The sequence below is a fragment of the Corythoichthys intestinalis genome, chromosome 5 (genome assembly GCF_030265065.1).
Source record: "Corythoichthys intestinalis isolate RoL2023-P3 chromosome 5, ASM3026506v1, whole genome shotgun sequence".
Taxonomy (NCBI): Eukaryota; Metazoa; Chordata; class Actinopteri; order Syngnathiformes; family Syngnathidae; genus Corythoichthys; species Corythoichthys intestinalis.
In genome coordinates, this window is record NC_080399.1 from 12,855,966 (window position 1) to 12,880,156 (window position 24,191).

Consider the following 24,191-nt stretch of genomic DNA (forward strand, 5'->3'; position numbering starts at 1 on the left):
ATTGTAAATTCTCACTGAAGGTAATAAAACCATGAATGAGCACGTGTGGAATTATTTACTCAGCAAAAAAAGGTGAAATGACTAAAAACATGTATAATATTCTATTATCTTCAATGCCGCCACCGATTTACAACTACTACTTACTAATAATTTTTTGCACACTCTTGCCATTTTCTTGATGAGTTTCAAGAGGGAGTCACCTGAAATGGTTTTTGACCTCACAGACTCAAGACTCAGGGTTAATTAGTGTAATTTATTGCCTTATCAATGGGTTTGGGACCTTCATTTGTGTCGCATTGAATGAGGTGTGTCCAAACTTTTGGCCTGTACTCTATTTATAAAATATTTGTGATTTCTTGTTTACGTTCCACCCTTCATATAGTGCTCTATAAATACAATTTGTAAGCAACACGCTGCATTTTCTGCAAATACATGTGTGTGGGAGTACCCAGTCTGCCGGGGGTCAAGCCCTCCCCCGGCCCGGCCCCGTCCTGCGGAGGAGGCGCCCTCCTCGGCGGCCCCTCGGCCAGGTACGCGTGGCCCTCGGCCGCTCTGACCATCTGCTGCTGTCGTTCCCTCAGCCTCTCCTTCTGTCTGTCCAGCTCCCTCTCCCTCTCCTCCTCCCTTTCTTTCTCCCTCTCTCGCTGGCGAAGCTCGTTCTCCATCTGCAGCCTGTGGGGGAGGTTGACAAGTATGAAGGCGCGCACAACACAGAAACACATGCGAGAGGGAGGGGAGGGTGAGAGATGCAACACCCAGCGTGAGGCAGATATTAACCACACACTGGTGAAGCTCGCGCAAACACTCACACTCACACATACTCCGTTTACCATGAGGGAAATAATCCATACACAGCATGACTGAGCAAGAACAGATGAACACTTAATGGGAAACCACAGGAAAAAGCGCACGCACACACATAACAATGCACGTTAATGAAAAAAAAAAAAGATGTGCAGGAGGCATTACAGAAGCAGATGACAAACAGCGTTCTGTGTAAAGAATTCCCCTGTGTACTGTGCTGCAAACAAGCATTGTTGTTTCGAGGAAAAGAACGGTGCATTAACAACACAGAGGCCCATTTGGCATGAAAGTGTCCTCGATTAGTTGTTGCCTTTATTTCCAAATGTGTGTCTTTTTTTTTTTTAATTCAGTCACACATGTAAATAACTAAACAACAAAAAATGTAGTGTAATGTACTAAACTAAAGAATAGGACTAACAATGTAGAGGGTAAGTGTTCATTAGGTATTATATATATATATACTGTATATATATATATATGTTTTTTAAATTATGATTATCATATATACAATTATCACTCTAAATAATAATGGAGAAAGACTTGAACAAAATATTTAAAATCATAGCCTTTTATGTCTTTTTAAACACTTTATATATGTATAATATATGATGATTATAACTGAAATGTATTATATTTGTTTGGTTTTATTATTCATTATATAGTTGATTAGTTATCGCATTATTTTATTTTAAATTTATATTATTAACGTTAACATTTTAATGACAAAAAACATTAAATAAAACTATATTATCTACAATTCTAAATAATGTATAACGATAATTGCGAATAGTAATTATACTACATTTAAACAAAAATATTTAAAATTATAGCCTTTAATACCTTTTAAAATCAAAACATTATTTTATATATTGTATAATATAGTATTGTATAATATTGTATTATTTTATCTTGAGTTTTAATGCCGCAGATTTATTATTAATAATATTATAATTTTACTATAATACTCCATTATTTTGTGATTTAAAAATTGTTGTTGTATATACTATACTGGTATATTATATAATTACTAAACAATACAGTATATCTTTTAAAATATGTTATATTCTTATAATTCTTAATAATATGACATTATTTATTGTAATATATATATATATATATATATATATATATATAATTAAAAACAAAATACTATTCTATAATTAGTAAAACAAAACAAAAAACATTTAAAATGAAATCCTTTTATATATTTTTATGTAGAGTAGATGAGAGGCCAGTAAAATCATTTTGAAATGATATCGGATAATATCGACATGGGTTTTTCATTAGCAGTTTTGGGCAAAGTCAATATAGAAGCCTTCAAGCCTTCAAGGGCTGGTTACAGCTTAGCACTGCAGTTATCCTCATTGACCAATAGATGTCTTCAAACTATGGTCATCCGTGTATCATTCGTTCATTCCATATCTGTTTTAGAACCCAAAATCAGGATTTTTTTTATGTGAGCATTATCATTTTTAAAGCATCCAGTGGGGCGTCACAATGCAATTATCCATAATGTGTGACGTCCACGACTGCATATATCGGTATGGGATTTTTGGAGATATCAGGATATCGGTTATTAGTGAAAAAGTCATTATCGGACTACTCTAATTTTACGTAAAATAAAAAGGGAAAAGCTTTATGTCATACTATGTTTTGTTATACTATACTCTTATGTTATGTATTATACTACTGTACACTGTGTAACTCTTATAGATAGTTTTTTTTTTTTTTTATCACATTTGATGTACTGTAGCCTATAATAAATTGTTTAAATAATATAAAGTATATAACACAGATCGACCGACATGAGTTTTTCAGGACCGATACTGATTATTAGTGGTTAGAGGGGCCGATAACCGATTTTTTGAGCCGATATTCAATTGCAGTAAAAGTGCAAAATTAGTGTAAAAAAAAAAAATGGAATAATGCAAACACTGAACTTCATTGAAATGCCTAAAGCGTGTTTATTGAATCATACAAATAAAAAGTAAAAGCTCTAGAAGTGCCTGAATTTCCTAGACTCAGAAACATAACGTTGAATAAAAGGTTAAATAAATAGCTCTCTGGATAAAAACTGTTATTCCAAAAAAAAAAGTTTTAAACATGGAATTGTCCCCCCCACTCCGCCTTCATAATGCTGCATATTAATTTTAAACAAAAATAACATAGAAAAATGCTTGTCTTTATCAAATGCTTCATTGAGTCCAGTCAAATCAACTCAAACTGCTCACTTACACACAATGTGTTGCCACAGCACACTGGTGTTCAACAAGCTAAACGATGATTGACACATTCGGCGTCTTTGAAGGGGGAGCTGCCAAGCTTCTCTGGCAAGATCAAAGCTTCAACGACTGCCAATCATCGTTACCTTTAACAAGCACAACTTGCAGTGCACTGCTGACCAAAAAATGCAGCAGGAGGGAGAGAGCGGTTGTACGAGCATGAAGCAGAAAAACAAATATATTTTTTAAAATGAAAAAACCTAATCCTTTTCAACCAATTCTGATCCTTTTGAAAAATAGCGCTATCCCTTGTCCCTATTGACTTTTTTCTATCGTCCGTTCGGATTAAAAAAAAAAAAAAAAAAAAAGGCCGATACTGAGATATGTCAAATTTCCAAATATTGGCCTAATATGTCAGCTGGCCGATATATCGGTCTATCTCTAATAAATAACACAAAATTGATCATGTCATGTAAAATGTACTACTGCTGTAAATGCACAAAATTGTCATGATTGATGGTTAACATACAGTACCTACTGCATATATGCCTGTTTGAAAATCAGATGTAGCCATTCAACATAATAATGTGCACACCCCTGCTTTAGATGCAATCCAAAGCATTCAAATGTGCATATCATGAACACGTGCCCACAAAGGTGTGAAGGTCAATCATTTGCACGATGTATAGGAAGCCCGGTGGGGGGCGGGCTAAATATATCGTGACGACCTGTCCTTCCTTCTTGCAGGGATGGATGAAATACTTGCTAAGTAAATGAAAAGAAAAAAGAAGGTGAATATGTTACCTCTCAGCGAGCACACTGTGGTTGAGCTCTCCGGGGTAATGCGCCCCGGGCAGGTGCAAGTGGAGGCCGGAGGGGTGTAGAGGGGGAAAGGTGCCGCCGCCAGGCATGGAGTAAAACTGCGACCTGAGCGCTGACAGACACATGGATTCCTCCATTCTGATGATGAAACAGTATAAAAATGTAAAAAAAAAAAAAAAAAAGTTTTGACCTCATTGACGATTGATTATAATTCTAAACTACCTAGGTAAAGACAGAGGGTGGTGCAAGAAGGCCGGATGGTAGTAAGCAGCGGCTGCGGCGTGGGCGGCAGCAGCCGAGGGGTCTAGACCGAGAGGCACAGAGGTCAGCCGCATGTCGTCGGGGGTGGCGAAGGGACGCAGCGCTCTCAGGTATTCCTCGGGGATGGTGCCCGAGGGGACCGCAGGGTGCATCTGCCCAGGTAAACTGCACGACACACGCACAATTTGCTCAAAATGAGTGTCTTAAACTGATTTTCATTCATTTTTATATGTAACAGCAATAGACATGAATATGAGTAGTACTGTAGTAGACTTCACTCCCCTATATACTCCCATACTCATAACTATGCTTTTTTACTGTACCAATATTCAGATAATTTTACTTAAAAGTCCTGCATGTGTACTTTGATCAGGTACAGGTCTCTATAATGTTTACTCATGTTATAGTTTATTATCATAAGCGGATTTTAAGGGGGGGCCAGGGTGGCTGAAAAGTGTCATTGCATGTAATTGTCTTTCCTATATACCGTATTGGCCCGAATATAAGACGGTGTTTTTTGCATTGAAATAACACTGGGTCGTCTTATATTTGCGGTATAGAGTTTATACCCATTCTTGACGCTAGATGGCGCCAGATATCATTGAAACGATGTTCTGTCATGACAGATCTCAGTTTCTCTCAAGTTTAACCAGTTTGCAATTTTTTATTGCAATGTTTTCCCTTATTCACATGTTTCAAGACTACAGTTACAGTTAGACTTCACTTTGATGGTTAATGCAGTTATTGCAATTTTGTTGTTTTATCACAATAGATTGGTTTATTTACATTTCAAAAAACAGAAGCCATTCATTTACGAATGTGATTGCACTTTAGTTTACATATTTAAATGTTCAGGTATTAAGATTTGAATGAGGCAAAATAACATGCTTTTTCTCTGAAATATATTATAATCCTTTATTTCGGATGCACTGTAATTATTTTCTGTATAAAAATTAATTTGGTGTTCAAAAAGTCTTTTTTCAAACTTGTCTTGAAAAAGAGGGGGTCGTCTTATAATCAGGGCCGTCTTATATTCGGCCCAATACGGTATATAAAAGTTGTAAAGCAATAAAACTGCAACAAAAATGAATGAAATGAACAAAAAAATATATTTTTATAATGGGTCAAAATTATTTTTCGAAAAGATCATGTGACTAGCAACTTAGACGGTCGTTTGCTTTGCATATAATTAAAAAAAAAAAAAAAAAGAAAAAGAAAATAGGGGAGGGCAATTTTATTTTTCAAATATTGGGGATGTAATGATTTCGACACAAATGTCCTACCCATAATATGGGCCAAACACAAAAAGGATTTTTCAATCAAAGGCAACTTTTTCAAGGAAAAATTAAGTTTTCAAATGCAAAATTTTCAATCTCAAATATTTTTTCGCATTCAAAAAAATTTTTCATGATTGAAATTTTTTTTAAATTTATTTTTTGAAAATACTTTTTTTGAAGCAACTAATTTTTGGATTGAATTTTAATTGAATGATAAAGACAAAATTGTCCTAGCCAAAATGTGGCACAAATCACAAATCAACATTACTTCAATCCAAAAAAAACCCCTGACTTCAATCCCCCCCAAAAAATCCAAGAATAATAGCTTTCACATGCATTTTTTTTGTTGAGTTTTTTGAGTTTCAAATTTATTTTTGCATTCAAACACATTTTTTTTATCGAAGCGACTTTTTGGAGGGTTGAAAATATATATTTTGATTGAAGCAACTTTTTTTAATTGAAGCAAGTTTTTTTGGGATTGAATAATAAAAACACAAATCTACCTCCATATGGCTTCGCCCAGGGGATACAATTTTTGACCGGGGTAACTACATTGGCACGACACCGGCAGGCGTACCATATTCAATGGATGACTTGGCGAAAAGTATTGCCTAAGCAGCCTGATTTAGAATTCCCCTCAAGAATGATGGGAAACAAAAAACGTTCATTGTCAACTTATTTTTATAAATATTCTTGTAGGTTAATTTTATTGCTGACACTGCGTTTGGGGGTCATTAACATGTTGTGCCCCCCTGCCCCAAAAGTCAAACTCCGCCTATGTTTATTTTATCAATTACCTGTTTGCATTAAAATCACTACACTGTTGTACTTATTTACCCTAGGCTAATTAAGGGCTGGGGTTACTGTTTACTATATGATTATTGTCCAAAGCAACATCAAATGCTGTTTTTGTTCCATCAAGGAACAAGTACAGGTACTTGTGTTGCCGGATGGATGGCTTTAAACACTGTCCACCAAGTGGGCTGGTCTGAACGCAGAATACTGTATGATGCCAAGTCATTAAAGCACAGTAAGATCATTTTAAATGTTTAATTTCTAAAAACGGCAACAGTGGTGCGGGAAGTGGGGTGCATGAAGTCACTCACAGCAGGAGGTGCTGAGGATCTTTTTTAGTTTCCCTATCCAAAAACAGCTGTTTCGGTCCAAATTTGCCATGATCGCGCATTTTCTCCTTACAAGGCGTGTACATTGGCAGTACATACGCATGCTGGATAGTTTACGTACAGTACTACTACTAGGCTACTGCAAAGACAGCATTCTATTTCACCTACAGTGTGTGTTGGAGTTTTTGTATTGGAAATAAAAGCGTCCGTGTATTATAATTCAATTCCCTGCAGCTAGACAGCGCAATGATACAAACACATTTGAAGGTCCAATAAGCCTTGGTTTGACACCCCCTTTTCACAAATAGCGCTTTATACAACATGACCCGGTAGCAAGCAAGGTGTCAAAATTTTTCAACATATATATTTCATCAACAAAGTAAAGTACACTATTGTTTCAATATGTTTTATCTATATTTATCCCCCCCAAAAAATCTTTTTTTTTTTTTTTTTAAATCCCTAACACCAGGGATAGCACCCTCAGCACAATGGAGGACCAGGAGTGCAAAAAATAAAAAAATAAATAAATACACAATTAAAAACAATATTAAATGTGTCATTAAAATGCTTGTATTTAAATATATATCTTCTTATTTCTATATTTATTTATTTTAATTTTTATTTATTTATTGCAATTTTTATTTAATTATTTCAACATGTAGTTATTCATTCCAATATTTATTTATTTCAACATTTATTTGTTTATCTAAATTTTTTCATTATTTATTTCATTATTTATTTTTTATTTATTTCAATTTTTATTTATTTATTTCACTTTTTATTGATTTCATTCTTGCACTCTTGTTCCCCTTGTACTGCATGAAATAATTTTATCTGTCATTGGCTCATCAAACTCGGTGGACGGGCGTGAACTAGGCGGGGTTTGAGTTGAGCGAGTCAAGCTACATGGCTCTAATAAATTTTGAAATTAAAAAAATAAATAAATAAATAAATGTTGAAATAAATAAACAAAAAAATGAAGTAAATACATTAAAATTGAGACAAAAAAATTGAAATATATTAATAAATATTTAAATATATAAATAAAAATGGAAATAAATATACATTTAAATAAATATATATAAAGTGAAATAAATAAAAATTGAAATAAATATTAAAATAAATAAATATTGAAATTGAAGCATTTTATTGACGCATTTAATAATTTATTTAATTTTGTATTTATTTATTTAATTTTTGCACTCCTGGTACTCCTTATACAAGGGGAACAAGAGTGCAAGAATTAAATAAATAAAAAGTGAAATAAATAAATGTTGAAATAAAAAAATAAAAATTGAAATAAATAAATAAATAAATAGTGAAATAAATAAGTAAAAATTAAAATAAGCAAATATATGTTGAAATAAATAACTATCGGTATATATTGGAATGAATAAATAAATGTTGAAATAATTAAATAAAAATTGCAACAACAACAAAAAACCGTAAATAAATAATTTAAAATTGAAATAAATAAATAAATATTGAAATACAAGCATTTTAATGACACAATTAATAATTTCTTTAATTGTGTATTTATTTATTTTTTGCAATCCTGGTCCTTATTTGTTTCACATTTTATTTATTTCATTCTTGCACTCTTGTTCCCCTTGTACCGCATGAAATAATTTTATCCGTCATTGGTTCATCAAACTCGGTGGGCTGGCGTGAACTAGTTGGGGTTTGAGTTGAGTGAGTCAAGCTACATGGCTCTAATAAATGTTGAAATAAATAAATATATCTTAGAATAAAGAAATAAATGTTGAAATAAATAAAATTGGAATAAATGTTGAAATAATTAAGTAAAAATTGAAATGAATGAATGAAAATTTAAATGAATAAATATTAATTGAAATAAATCAATAAAAAGTGAAAAAAAATTAAAAATTTAAATAAATAAATATTGAAATTGAAACATTTTAATGACACATTTAATAATTTATTTAATTTTGTGTATTTATGTATTTAATTTTTGCACTCCTGGTCCTCCATACCGCACGGCAATAACCTAGTCTTCATGCATTCAGATTTAGACATTTTAATTTATCCTAGTGGGATGAGTGAGGAAATCATAAAAATGTATCACTCCATTAGCCGCAGGGCTTGCATTAAAAATCTAGTGGCGTATAGAGCGGAATTTACAGTACTATGTACAAATGATTATTTAATGTATCAAGCATCCTTGTGCTGCTTGAAAGATGCTACTGTATATAAATAGGTATCATACATTATGATGATGATGATGATGATGAAAATGAATCCTTACCTGAGGCTCTGCATTCTGGGGTCCTGCATGACCGAACTAGGGGTGAGTCCAAAGGGATGAGCCAGCGAGGGTATGGGCGGAGTCCTCTTGTCCTGCTGCGGGCGACCACTGCTGCTCAGCCTCGGAACGCTTTGCTCAACCTAAATATGCCATGATATAATTAATTCTATGCCACTGACAGAGCGAGACGTTTAATCCATTTAAAATGGGAGGGTTGGCAGCGAATGAACGAATGTTCATTCGCTGCCAACCCTCCCATTTCAAATGGATGGATGTCTACAGGTGATAAACATTAAAAAGCTTCCCAGTCACAAAATTTGCTCACCACCAGCAATTCCTAAAACTACAACAAGCTATGTTGCTTCCACAGGAACAATACAAACAGAAAAAAAACAATCGAAGTCGCAACCAGATCCTAGAGTGCGCGTGCAGTGAAATACGCGCACTTTGAATATAGTTTTCATGTATTTGAATGCAGCGTTGAATGCAAAATATACCCAAATGATTCCAGGAGTTGAATCGATACACGAAAGGAGAAGTGACTGAGTTACCGTGCAGCATTATTTTGGCTCTATTTGTTTCATTTCCGTGTATTTTTAGTTGTTTTTCTTTGACAAACTCAAACTCAAAAGTTTATTTGTGTTATTTGCCATGCATGTTTTTGCTGCTTGTTGTTTTTCATGCTCATTTTCTCATATTTATCCAAACACAATGCAAAGTAAATATTGTTTGATGTGTTTTGGGTAAAAATAAAACATTTACACAATTATATTATGATTATTATAGTAAAATGTTATGTTTTTGTAATGCTGTTTAATGATGGAATGATGAGTTTTAAATTTACAAACTGGTTAGTTTAATTAAATACAATCCAATTTTGCATAAGTATTTTATAATTTTTTAATTATTTTTATTAGCCATGCATTTTGTATGTTATTTTTAAATAACTCAATAAGAGGGCTTTTTCTTCTAATTTGATTATTTTTCCATTTAGTTTTGGATAAAAATAAAACATTTACACAATTATATTATCATTATTATAGTAAAATGTTATGTTTTTGTAATGCTGTTTAATGATGGAATGATGACTTTTAAATTTCCAAACCGGTTAGTTTAATTAAATACAATCCAAGTCCTGGTCTTTGTCTACATTCAACTTCACTCTGGCCTTTATGTTCTTCTTGGAGAGCAAAGGTTTCTTCCTTGCACACCTCCCATGAAGGTTAAACTTGTGAAGTCTCTTTCGGATTGTAGAGGCATGCACTTTCACATCAACAGTAGCAAGAGCCTGCTGTAGGTCCGGTGATGACATTTTAGGGTTTTGGGGACTTCTTTTAGCATCTTGCGGTCTGCTCTCAGGGTGAACTTGCTTGGACGGCCAGACCTGGGCATGTTGGCAGTTGTTTGAATGTCCTCCACTTGTAGACTATTTACCGGACAGTGGAATGGCTGATTTTATATTCTTTTGAGAGCTTTTGAAATCCCTTAACAGAATCATAAGCAGTGTTGGACACATTACTTTAAAAAAGTAATTAGTTACATTACTCACTACTTCTTCCAAAAAGTAACTGAGTTAGAAACTTACTCTATAGTAAAAGTAACTAGTTACCAGGGAAAGTAACTATTTCCGTTACTTTAAAAAGAACTTGCTGTATGTCAAAGACTTTTAAATTTTCTGAGCAGTATTCGAGTCAGTGGAATAGAGAAGAACAGACAGGTAGTTAACTTGTTAGATGCTTCAGCAGATTTGAATTACTTACCACAGATGTCGACAAAAGCTTTGCCCCGGGACATAAATTACACATTACATGCAGGTTCTTTCCTTTAATTTCGACAAACTTGAAATAGTGTCTATATCTCCACCTCTTAAAGGACAAATTTTCTTCTGACTGCTCTGCCATCCCGACCCTGTGCATCTGTTTTGCGTGTGTGTGTTTGCCGCACGCGCTGTTCCGGTTTGCTTGTGAAATCACCGGCTCTGATTGGCTTACCACGACACATGACTCTAACCCTCAGCCAATCACAATCACTTCCATCGCATCTCTCGAGGGGCTGCATTCAGGTAGGCTAGTTTCCCGACAATTCACATCACCTTCAAAGTGTCTGCCGTCCTCAAGATGGAAGCAGAATTATTGCTGGCTGACAGTGGGAGATGGGAACGAGGCTAGCATCAGGTGTAGCAAACACAGAAACGTTACCAAACTTTGGAAAGCATTGTCTAATTGAATGAGCAGAGACAAACAGCTTGGAGTCAGAAGTACGTGCGCTATTCTCGAACCTGAACGCACCCCAAGTCTTGGATGACAAATCAACAGAGCAGAGTCGACTCGACACGGCTGGTAGTTTCTTCATTTTATTCAGAGTAAGTAACGCACCTCTTTTGACCATCAGTAACGGTAACGGCGTTGTAACGGCGGAAAAAGTAATTAGTTAGAATGCCCCGTTACTGGAAAAATAACGCTGTTACGTAACGGCGTTATTTATAACGGCGTTACTCCCAACACCACTCATAAGCATCTACAATCTTCTTTCCGAAGGCCTCAGACAGCTCCTTTGATCTCACCATGGTGTTTTCCCTCACTTCAACAATCAGCGGCACACTAAACTACATGTAAGGTTTAGATAAGGCAAGCCTCCTTCAAAACACTGGGTAATGATGTTCTAATCATGTGCACCTGATGTGATACCCCTGTGTGTGATTTTAGCCATTTTAAGTGGGGCTGAAAGTGGGGGTGTCCTAATTTATTACTCAACGGAAATTGCATTTATTTAAAATGACATTTTACAGAAAATTATAAAAAATCTTTTTTTCGGATTTAATTATTTATTTCGATTACTTGAATTTCTCAAGATTGTTTAAATTGATATTATATAATAATAAATATGACGTGACTTCTGCCTCCTCACCGCAGGCCGCGCCATTCCTGCACCTTTTAACGCACCACATACAATATACTCCACGGGGCGCTTTGGTGAGGGGCGGTGCGATGTGCGGCTGGGAAGAACTTCCATGCGGTGGTCCCACTGCCCTCAGCCAGGTTCTCCTATTTTAATGCACACACTGCACTACCCTACCCACACAATCCCATCACAGTGCTGTGTAATGGCTGCCAGTCGGGGACCTGGCAGCCACAGTAATGGGGCGGTAGGTGGGTCCCACACTTTTTCCTCTATGGCGTGGCTCCCGGGGCGTGGCCTCCTCTTCGCCTGGCTGCCGGTTGTAGCAGTGGGCGGGGATTGGGGACAATGTGCTACATACAGTGGGGAAAACAAGTATTTGATACACTATCAAATACTTGTTCTCCCCACTGTATGTGCTCATGTACAGTGCAGGCCAAAAGTTTGGACACACCTCATTTAGTGCAACACAAATGAAGGTCCCAACTCCATTGATAAAGCAATAAATTCCAGTAATTAACCCTACAAGAGTCAAAAAAACATTTTAGGTGTCTCCCTATTGAAGCTCATGGCAAGAGCAAGAGAATGGCAAGAGTGTGCAAAAATGCCATCAGAGCAAAGGGTGGCTACTTTGAAGATACTAGAATATTATACAATATACAAATAAATAGAGATATACTGGTAAAATGATTATCATATTAGGAAAATTCAGTTTAATTTTTCTGAATTAGACTTATTCTAAAAAATATTATTATTATTTATAATAATTACTGTATTTTCTGGACTATAAATCGCACTTTTTTCATACAGTAATTTGGCTGGGCCTCCGACTTATACAAAGCAGCAACTTGTATATGTTTTCTTTTTTCACTCTCACAGCCTCGAGATTCTTATGACGTGTTGTTATGGCTTTAGTTATCTGAAAAACTGTTAATATGTTACATTAACAGATGCCTAAGGCCTGTTGTTCTCAATTTTACCATTATTACTTTAAATTTTATATTTGTTCTAAAAATCCGCTCCCCAAAACTGCAATTTGTACTCCAGTATTAATCTTGTATATGACTTTTTTCCCTCTTCATTGTGCATTCTTTGGCTGGTGCGACATACAGTGTATCACAAAAGTGAGTACACCCCTCGCATTTCTGCAGATATTTAAGTATATCTTTTCATGGGACAACACTGACAAAATGACACTTTGACACAATGAAAAGTAGTCTGTGTGCAGCTTATATAATAGAGTTAATTTATTTTCCCCTCAATATAACTCAAAATATAGCCATCAATATCCAAACCCCTGGCAACAAAAGAGAGTACACCCCATAGAAACTACATACATCCCTAAATGTCCAAATTGAGTACTGCTTGTCATTTTCGCTCCAAAATGTCATGTGACTCGTTACAAGAGACTGTCAGCATTGCTGCAGAGATTGAAGAGGTCGGGGGTCAGCCTGTTAGTGCTCGGACCATACGCCGCACTCTACATCAAATTGGTGTGCATGGCTGTCACCCCAGGAGTAAGCCTCTTCTGAAGACGGAACAGAAGAAAGCCCGCCCGTCTCATCAGACCATAGGACATGGTTCCAGTAACCCATGTGCTTTGTTAACATGTCTTCAGCAAACTGTATGGGCTTTCTTGTGTACTGTCTTCATTAGAGGCTTCCTCCTGGGGTGACAGCCATGCACACCAATTTGATGTAGAGTGCGGCGTATGGTCTGAGCACTAACAGGCTGACCCCCCACTTCTTCAATCTCTGCAGCAATGCTGACAGCACTCCTTTAACGAGTCAAATCACATTTTGGAGGGAAAATGACAAGCAGTACTCAATGTGGACATTTAGGGATGTACGTAGCTTCTATTGGGTGTACTCACTTTTTTGCCAGGGGTTTGGATATTAATGGCTATATTTTGAGGGGAAAATAAATGAACTCTATTATATAAGCTGCACACAAACTACTTTTCATTGTGTCAAAGTGTCATTTTGTCAGTGTTGTCCCGTGAAATGATATACTTAAATATCTGCAGAAATGCGAGGGGTGTACTCACTTTTGTGATACACTGTACCTATAGCTGCTCTGCCATTGACTATTGCCTACAATCTTCCTTGCCAGCAAATGACTAAGAGGGATCTCTGCTGTATGTCTATGTGTGTATCCCAGTGTCCTCTTTATTTGCCCCTCAAGCCATGATGTGTTCCGACAGCTTCACGCAATAATAATAACTTTTATTCTTTACTCAATTCTTTGTTTTTTTTTCATTATGCACAACTCTCATTTTATGTTTATTGTGCAATAATCTAATTGTTACATTTACATAGAAAACGCGTCTATACTTAAACAATTTTCAGTTTACTTCTAGAACCAATTAATTTCGTAATTAGAGGTACAACTAAGAAAAATTCATTTTACCCCAAAAGGTTTTCAAAGCTTTTTCGCTTCATATTAGGAAAAATTACTCATCAGAGGAGAGATAATACGTATTGTAATAGATGATTCCCGCTGACAGCAATGCAATAATGTAACTACGTTTGACTATAAATGTTCGCAAACGAAATATACTCCCCACAATGTACTACACAGCGCTTATGTATATATAAAAAAGAAGAGTATAACTTACAAGCGATGCTTTATCAAGGTACAAACAGCTTAGCCCGTCTTTCAGCTCTCCTTGTTTGCTATGAGCTGGAGTAGTCATGTGATAACATCAGTTGGATGAGCTGGAACCTAACAAACTAGTTACACTTAAGCGCCACTAGAGGACGACAGAGCATTATAAATAACGCAATCCGAGGACACAACATCAAAATTTAATGTGGGTTTTTTTGGTCTAGCGTGGAACAAATTGGGCGATTTACATGTAAAACGCAATTCATTATAAGAACAACTTATGATAAGAAAGCCACACAGGAATGTATCTCAATTACTGGGCACTTTTATTTCTTAATTTTCATTCTTTTTTATTGCCATATACTATATTTCCTCGGATTTTATCTATTATTGTAGGTATTTTGAAAACTATGCTTTTATTTACCATATTAGATTACTTGCATTTGCTGCACTGCGTCTGATTTTCCTCCAGTGAAATTCTCATGAACCCCTCCAAATGAAAATCTTGCTTCCAGTCATGTTTGACAAGAAACTGTAAGGTTATATATAGAGTCATAAGTGTCAACATTTGAGTTTGACAGAGCAGGCTGTAATTTGTTGAGCTCGCGTGGGACTGCTTGACAAAGTCAGGAACCAATTATACATTAGGCCCAATCTACAGCAACCTTTGGAGATCTGGCCTTTACTCTCCTGGCCTTCCTTTTTCTCTGTCACTTCCCTCCTTTGAATCCCATTCGCTTTCATTCCCGCCTCCCTCCTGTCATGCCCGCCAGTTTGAATAGGAACCCCCCCCCCAAGCCACTGAGGGGACTTTGTGAAGGCGGAGAAAGGCGGCTCTGATCCGTAGGGGGTTTTATCGAGGCAGGGGGTGCCCTTTTTGTATTGTCTCGGGGGGTGCTCGTCCACGAGTAAACATCTTCAGATACACACAAGACCCTCTTCATGTCTTTATGAGCGGCGGGCAACAGATTCACATAATTTTAGCTCACTGGCTACCAGTGACGGCGCTTGACGTGCAATCCATTTTGACTATGTTATTTTTTTATGATTTATTTTGTGTAGTTTTAAATACTTAAATATTGTAATTCATATATTCTTGTATTTAGAGTTGTCCAATAGTGACTTATTAACCGATATCCCGATATTGTCCAACTCCAAAAATCCGATTCCGATATCAAACCGATATATGCGGTCGTGGACTTAACATATTATAGTTATTTATTATGCTTAAATACTGGATGCTTTAAGTTTGGAGACATCTAATGGTCAATAAACATAACTGCTGTGCTAAGCTGTGACCAGCCCTTGTACAAAGGCAACATGCATCTTGGTTTAAAACCGATAATGAAAAATCGATGTCGATATTATCCGATATCGTTTTAAAATGCTTTTATCGGCCGATATTATCAGCTACCCGATTATATTGGACAACTCTATTTATTATTGTTGTTTATTTATACATTTAACTGATGAATTTAATTGATCGGAATTATTTTGGAATTATTTATTTGATATTTTTAATGATTTTTGATGAATTTCTTTTTTTTATTTTTGAATGGCGTTTCTTTGGCACCCCGCACAGCCCAAACTGTTTGACTGACTGACACCGCTCAAATATCAAAATGACCGAAATTTTCGCACGGCAAGGGGATTATTTAAAGTGACACCCTCCCCCCAAAAAATTTTCTGCTCGCCCGTAAACGTGGGATTTTTGAAAAAAGGTTTTTTTTTTTTTAAATGTATCTAGTCCTACAATTTTGGACCAAATCGCCTAATTTACACATAAAAAATTCTAGGGCAGTAAGGGGCATAAAAGTTGTTTAAATAATTTGCCAAAAACGTACAGTTCCCCCAAAATTCCGCAAAAACTGTCCCATTTATTTTAAGTGGGATGCTATTGACAGCCATGTACGTCCAAATTTCCAATTCATCTTCAATGGTAGGAAAACCTGTGTGGTTGTGATTTTTGACCAAAAACATCCCATTACAGCCCATTGACATTCAACTGCCGACTAAGTAAGTCGATGACATTGACAGTCTTGCACGTCCATGCCATTGACGGCCATGTATGTCCAAATTTCCCATTCATTTTTAATGGGAGAAAAACTTGTGTGGTTGTGATTTTTGACCAAAAACATCCCATTACAGGCCATTGACATTCAACTGGCGCCCAAGTAAGTCGATGACATTGACAGCCATGCATTTCCATGCCATTACCGGCCATGTACGTCCAAATTTCCCATTCCTTTTCAATTAGAGAAAAACCTGTGTGGTTGTGATTTTTGACCAAAAATGTACCATTACAGCCCATTGACATTCAACTGGCACCCAAACTAAGTCGATGCCATTAACAGCCATGCATTTCCATGCCACTGACGGCCATGTATGTCCAAATTTCCCATTCATTTTCAATGAGAGAAAAATCTGTGTGGTCGTGATTTTTGACCAAAAATGTACCATTACAGCCCTTTGACATTCAACTGGCGCTCAAGTATGTCGATGCCATTGACAACCATGCAACAGGACGTGTCCCCGAAATGTCCCTAAATCAACAGGAAATGACCTGATCTCAACAGGACGTGTCCCCTAAATGTCCCCAAATCAACAGGAAGTGACCTGATATCGACAGGACGTGGAGGAGACCTGCTAGATCAGTATCTACCACACACAGCAAAGCCCCAATGTAATATCTCCAGAAATTGCAGTTTCTAGTTGAAATTGATATTTTAATTTTTTATTTGAGTTATTTATTTTCTTTGTTATTTTTTCATTGTTTTTATACATATTAACTGATATATTATATAATATTGTCATTTTATTCATTTATATCACTTATTTATTTAATTTACTTAGTAAGTATTTATTCTACATTTTTATTTCTTTATTACAATGTACTGTATATTATATATTAATATTTTAATTTTCATTATATATTTAGTTTTATTTATTCAGATTCTATTTATTTTAATGCATTTTCTCTTCAAGATTATCTATAAAAACTTAAACTCTTATTTATTTCTTAATTTTTAAAATGTTTTTCCAGTGCAGGTCAATTTTCAAAACTGATTGGACGACTCTCGCCCTCAATGGCAGTGAATGAGACAAAGTGTAAAGTAATCAAAGCGATCCAGCCATCTTACCTGTCGCCCGTCGGCCCTCCACAAGCCGTTACTTGTCTTAGTGGGCGCGATGGTGACCACGGGAGGGGCGGCAGGGACGACGGCGTGGCTCCGGGACTGGGCCAGGAGGGGCCCTAGCGACGCCCGCTTTGGGGTGTTGACCGGCGAGCTGTGGCTGGTGGCGGGCGAAGAGACGGGCGATGACTCAGCGCTAAGGGCTGAACCTGGAATACAGCATCAATTTGTCCCTTGTCATTGTTGCAGTTGTAAACGGCCTCATAATCTGTGACCAGGAAGCTAATGATAACATTTTAATAGATGTCCATTTGAATAAATAGATAGGGAAAAAGGCTTAAAAATGACGTTTTACTTAGTCTATATACCGTATTGGCGCTAATATAAGACGGTGTTTTTTGAAAAAGTGGGGGTCGTCTTATATTCGCGGTCTAGACGTTATACCCATCCACGACGCTAGATGGCGCCAGATATCATTGAAGCGATGTTCTGTCATGACTGATCTCAGCTACTCTCAAGTTTAACCAGTTTGCATTATTTTATTGCAATGTTTTTCCTCATTCAGATTTGTTTCAAGACTACAGTTCCAGTTAGACTTCACTTTGATGGTTAATGCGGTTATTGCAATTTTGTTGTTTTATCACAATAGATTGGTTTATTTACATTTAAAAAACCAGAAGCCATTCATTTACTAATGTGATTGCACTTTACATATTTAAATGTTCAGATATTAAGATTCGAATGAGGCAAAATAACATGTTTTTTCTCTCAAATATATTGTTATAATTAGGGTTGTTCCGATCGTGTTTTTTTGCTGCCGATCCGATCCCGATCGTTTTAGTTTGAGTATCTGCCGATCCCGATATTTCCCGATCCGATTGCTTTTTTTTTTTTGCTCCCGATTCAATTCCAATCATTCCCGATAATTTTTCCCGATCATATACATTTTGGCAATGCATTAAGAAAAAAATGAATAAAACTCGGACGAATATATACATTCAACATACAGTACATAAGTACTGTATTTGTTTATTATCACAATAAATCCTCAAGATGGCATTTACATTATTAACATTCTTTCTGTGAGCGGGATCCACGGATAGAAAGACTTGTAATTCTTAAAGGATAAATGTGACTTTGTATATTGTGACTAAATATTGCCATCTAGTGTATTTGTTGAGCTTTCAGTAAATGACACTGCAGCCATTCAACCCAAATGCATGATGGGAAGTGCAACCATGACTGTGCGTAGGGGCACCAATTGATATATCTTCTCTGCGTTGGTAAAGAACGTAGGGTGTTTAAAAATGGATCAACTACTACCTTACTTCCCCACATTGCCTCCCACGTTATTTTTAATTGCTGAGAGAGGGAATGTAAGGCTTTAGCCAAATAAAAAAAGGCTCCAGCTTCAAATGCTGTCAAAATTCTCTCTACTCATTATATGCTGCGTTTAGCTCTATATATAGGTAAAACGGCGCCTTTATAGATTGAACGCGACAATGCGTGAGTGGGTAGTGCAGCGCATGCGTTAATTATTTAACGTGATTAATTAAGAAAAATAATTACCGCCATTAACGCAATAAATTTGATAGCCCTACTTTAAGCCAAAACTACTCTGGATGAGTGTAAGACATTTTGTCTGTAACGTTAAATACAATTAGAAAACGATTTAAATTAAAAAAATAAAAAAATAAAAAATTAAAAAGGCAGGTCCGATATGTTTTTTGCCGATTCCGATACTTTGAAAATGACGTGATCATCTTTAGTTATAATCATTTGTTTCAGATGTACTGTAATTATTTTCTGTATAAAAGTTAATTTGGTGTTCAAAAAGTCTTTTTTTCAAACTTGAGTCTTGAAAGAGAGGAGGCTGTCTTATAATCAGGGCCGTCTTATATTCGGGCCAATACGGTATTAGTGTTGCTCAAAGGCAGCCAATGAATTAAAAAGAGACCCATAAGTTGGTTCATTTAACAGTAGTTAAACATCCCACACGGAAAAAAACACAAAAGAACGACAATGAGTCAGAGGAAGGCTGCCAATGGAGACTGAAGCAGACAAAAGGCCACGGGAAGCTGCAGGAAGAGAGCTTGTTATAATTGGCCCTAATCAGATTCTCATTATCCGGAGATGAACGCAAAGTGAGAAAGGGAAAGACAGCGCGGTCAGGATAGGTCGCCCCCACTCACTCAGTAAATGATTGCTAGTGTTACATTTCATTTGAACTCATTGACGGTGATAGACGTCCAGTCATATCGACCTTTTCATCCTTCTGCTGTGAATTAAAATGAGTTTATCACTAGTAGATGTCCATCCATTTGAAGTGGGAGGGTGGCAGCGAATGAACATTTGCTGCCATCCCTCCCACTTCAAACGGATGGGACATCAATGGCTGTAAATGACATCCAATGTCAGGCATTGAGTTCATTTTGGGGCATTTCACGAAGTGTTGTTTTCGTCAACGAGGATCAAGGGCATAGGTTTGGTCTCAACATTGGTAGGGACGCTGTGACAGCATAACCTGCATGTACACATTTGCTCGGAACGGTACATTAATAAGACCAAACAGATTGGGTGAACGGGACAGGGCTACAATTTTAACATACACAAACTTTATGAATTGATGGGCAAAATGATCAATGCAAAAATAAATCTGTATTGACAGTAGTGCTGCAGAGATTAATCGATTAACTCGAGTATTCGGTTAGAAAAAAAGATTCGAATTAAACTTTGCTGCTTCGAGTATTCGTTTAATTAAAGTGGCGTCGTAGTGGTTTATTTTGAAAGTGTTTGCATTTCGTTTTATAGATTTAGGCGGATACACTGCCCTCTAGTCTGCCTCATTTCACATGGCTGAATCCAGCTGCTCCATGTTAAGACCAACATAAGCTTAGTTTTTAAGCTAATGTTTTTTTTTTTAATGCGTTCGTAATTTAGTTTATAGGTATATTTAAGCGTTTTTGTGGGAATATGTGTCTGAACTATTTATTAAGAGCAATGTTTAAAAGAAGAAAAAAAAAAAGCGTTTTAATAGCATTTAAGCTAGCGGACTTTTTCTGTGTAAGTTAGCCAATTGTTCTTTTGTTGTACATAGATTCTTATTTATTCATTTTTACATATCGTTTGAGGCTCAGCTGAGGTATATTAATTTTTCATGTTTCTTACCTGATTACTCGATTATTCTAACTAACTAGTTCATCAATTAATCGACTACTAAAATAATCAATAGCTGCAGCCCTAATTGACTGATACTAACTTTCAAGCATATTGGTTCAGGTGATACAACGTTTAATTCAATATGTTGTTTGCAAAAACTACTCAAGAAACATTTTTGAAAACTTGTATTTTTGATTTTATTAGGGAACTGAAATGTCAATATTTGAACATGTCAACATGACTTAACTTATATTAACATACACAATGAATACAAACTTGTTAATAATCTCTTAACTAAATTTGTTTTAAGACCACTCAATTTGACAGTCTAAATAAAGAAATTACCGTAAGGATAACTTTTTTGTTAGGGAATAACAAAAATAAAATTCAGCTCCTTTGGGTGAAATAAAATAAAAATGAAAATTAATGTGTAAACCTCAGTTCACTACATTTCTTACATTTTAATTAACGTTAACAGCAGAAAAGACATACAGGACGACACGTTTCTCTAAGCAGCCTCCTACTCGAGTTTTGCAGGTTAGCAAACTTACACTGTTTTATGCAGGTGGGACTTCCAGTAGCAAAATTTGTGGTGTGTTCCCCACCTCCACAACATTGACGTCATTTTACATTATTCAAAGTGGCTTCTGCTGTCAACAAAAACTAGACAAAGACACATTTTGAGATGACTAAAATATGACTAAGACTAATAAGTATTATCGACCAAAAGACTAAGACAAAAATTAAAAGGGCTGCCAAAACAAATTTGGTGAGGGTGAACATTCATTCATTCGCTGCCACCCTCCCACTTCAAATTGATTGGACGTTGATCTCCGTCAGCAGATGCGTTTAAAAAAAACTTACCTCGGGGGTCCTCAGCCTGTTTGGCCAGTTTGCGCAGGGCGGCGGCGAATCCGGAGTTGGCAGACTGGGCGAGCCCGCTCCCATTGGTCAGAGGGCTGAGGGGACTGACGGTGGCTGTGGTGCGGGTCGCCGTGGAGACCATTCCTAATGACGCTGATTTGGTGGATTCATGGCTCATGCCTGACAAGCAAAAGGGTATATACTCATTTAGAGTACTCATTTTCGGGTAGCCGATAATATCGGCCAATAAAAGCATTTCAAAATGATATCAGACAATATCGACATCAGTTTTTCATTATCGGTCTTGGGCCAACATGCATGTTACCTAAGTGAATATAGAAGCCTTCTGCTTTTGTACAAGGGCTGGTCACAGCTCAGCGCTGCAGTTAGGCTTATTGACCAATAGATGTCTCCAAAGTAAGATGCCTGAGATTTGTTATGTGAGCAGATCATTTGCGTTCATGGTGCAAAAATGAAATGAACAATAAAGGATGATTATGTTAAGTCCACGACTGCATACTGTAGATTGGTACCGGTACCCTTATCTCTCTCAAGTCAATCACGCGGTGCGTTCAGGGACAGCATTTAAAACAAACCACACATCAACATTGCAACCTGAAGAATACATGAAACCCGATTTGTTAAGAGTATTTTAGTTGTTTTTTATAGTATTTGGACGTAAATTTCGACTTCAACGGTGAAACCTGACTTAAGTGAAAATTCGGAAATTGGAAATTGTTCGTAACCCGGGGACTACCCATATTCCTTTTTTCCTAATATATTTTCTTAAACTTTTTAAAATCTTTATTTTTTATTAATTTTCTATATTTTCTTCTATTATTTTTTTTTAATGTTTTATTTTCCCATTTTTATTTATATTTTTCAACTAAATTTTCTTTAAAATACTTTATTGTTATTTCCATTTCTCGAGTTACAAATGAGTTCCGTTCCTATACTGGCGACGTAACCTGAATTTCTGCGTTGGTCAGAATTAATCCTTTAAATACCCCTAAATCTCAAAATAACTATCCAAAAAGTCCAAAAGTATTGTATTTTATTTAATGATGGAGGATGCACTGCCCTCTGGTGGCAGCGTTGGGTCTGGCTGGACTGTTGCCATGTATGACTGAGAAGCAGACTCAGAAGTTGTTTCAGCTAATATGTTTGTGTATGCATTTGTAATTAAGTTTACAGCAACAGTTTGTGGGGTTACATGTGAGTGACTTGCAATGAGAATTGTAAATAGGTTAGCATTTGTAGCATTTAAGAAAGCAGACTTTTGTGAGGCAAATTAGGCTAATTTAATCTACTAAATATACATATTGATCAGACTAGCTGGACGTTTGTACACCCATTGTTTTGTGTCAAGTGTTTTATTGTTAAAATGCGTGTCGTTTTAAACATAAATGCACATATTTGTGTTACAGCTTTACAAACTGTCAGAAGTGAAAAGCTTCGAAAAGCACAATTGCCTTATTTGCTGTCTGTAAAGCTGAGCAACTTCGCATTTAGTGAGGACAGAAAACGTCATATTAATAAATTGAAGTAAAAAATAAAGATACTGTAAAGTACAATAAGGTACTGGTTATGCGACAAAAAAAAAAAAAAAAAACGACAGGAGACAAAATGTCGGACGAGACTCGGCGTCGTAAAGTCAAAATCGTGCGGTTTTTTTTATTTATTTTAGGATTTACTCATTCTTAGCTGTATTTTTCTATAAAACTGACAACATTTAGAATTCTTTGATTAACACTATTTTTATGTACTAATGTATTCCTCCAATTTCTGTATATTTGTTAAATGTAAATTCAGGTATAATGTGATTAATACTCAATACTAAACTCTTAACTCAATTCACTCATATATCAAATCAAATTTCTCCATTGAACAAACGTTCAGTCGTCCCTCCCAGTCAAAAATGATTGGACGTCTGGCGCCGTCAATGAACACCCAGCCAGGTTTAAAAAAAAAAAAAACAATCACAATTCTTGCATGAAAGGCCCAGTGTAAAACCCAGCCATTTTCTAGTAATACGTGTAATTCATGTGCTAAATCAAGGTTGCGATGCTTTCAGGGAACCATTCTACATCTCTGATTGCATCCAAGATCCCTGAATAGCAATAAGAATGCACACATAGATGCTTTTATATCCGTTAATGCAACATAATTGCGCGTGACGTCCCAAAAACAAATTTCCCCGAGGCCAATTAGGCTGATCTTGAATCCATAAACTATTGATTAGCGGGCCCACTCAGAGCTAAGAGAGGCCGGAGCAACCTTTGTCCCAATCCCCCGAACGAACCCCTCCTTTAACCCGCTCGCTGACCCACTAATGTTAATTACAGCTGGAATTAGCCAGGAGCCCCCACCACTCCAAATGCCACCCTACCCCCCTGCTTGCTCGCTACAGCCATGACCTCATTACAAACACAAACGCACGCACGCTCATCCTACACACACACACACACACACACACACACACACACACACAGACGGAATAAACAGTAGTAAACACTTGGACAATGTTTTGTTCGACGTGTTAACAGCGACAAACTGGTGGCTTTAAAAAAAAAAAAAATACACATTTTTAAAAAAGGCAGAAGTGTTGGTAAAATGCATGCAAGGCAAGTAAACAGTGCTGTTTTTGGCATACCTTCTAATTTTTTTTTCTTTTCTATGAAAATACTTATAGGTATTTAGTCCTATTTTAGTCATTTAAAAATGTGTTCATCTTCGTCTCTTTTTTCGCTGCC

At 36.2% G+C, this 24,191-nt stretch overlaps 1 protein-coding gene across 4 annotated transcripts in view; it reads right to left on the bottom strand.

Moving 5' to 3' along the window:
- The window catches only part of LOC130916136 (genetic suppressor element 1-like), a 120,113-nt gene that overhangs the window by 18,035 nt on the left and 77,887 nt on the right, over window positions 1-24,191 (bottom strand). For all 4 annotated transcript variants that reach the window (XM_057836603.1, XM_057836604.1, XM_057836605.1 and 1 more), the window contains exons 2-7: window positions 21,439-21,618; window positions 17,422-17,624; window positions 8,777-8,916; window positions 4,071-4,274; window positions 3,831-3,986; window positions 449-672 (exon numbers count right to left, since the gene is read on the bottom strand). In XM_057836603.1, coding sequence (XP_057692586.1) covers window positions 449-672; window positions 3,831-3,986; window positions 4,071-4,274; window positions 8,777-8,916; window positions 17,422-17,624; window positions 21,439-21,618 — 1,107 coding nt within the window. The remainder of the gene's footprint in view (window positions 1-448; window positions 673-3,830; window positions 3,987-4,070; window positions 4,275-8,776; window positions 8,917-17,421; window positions 17,625-21,438; window positions 21,619-24,191) is intronic.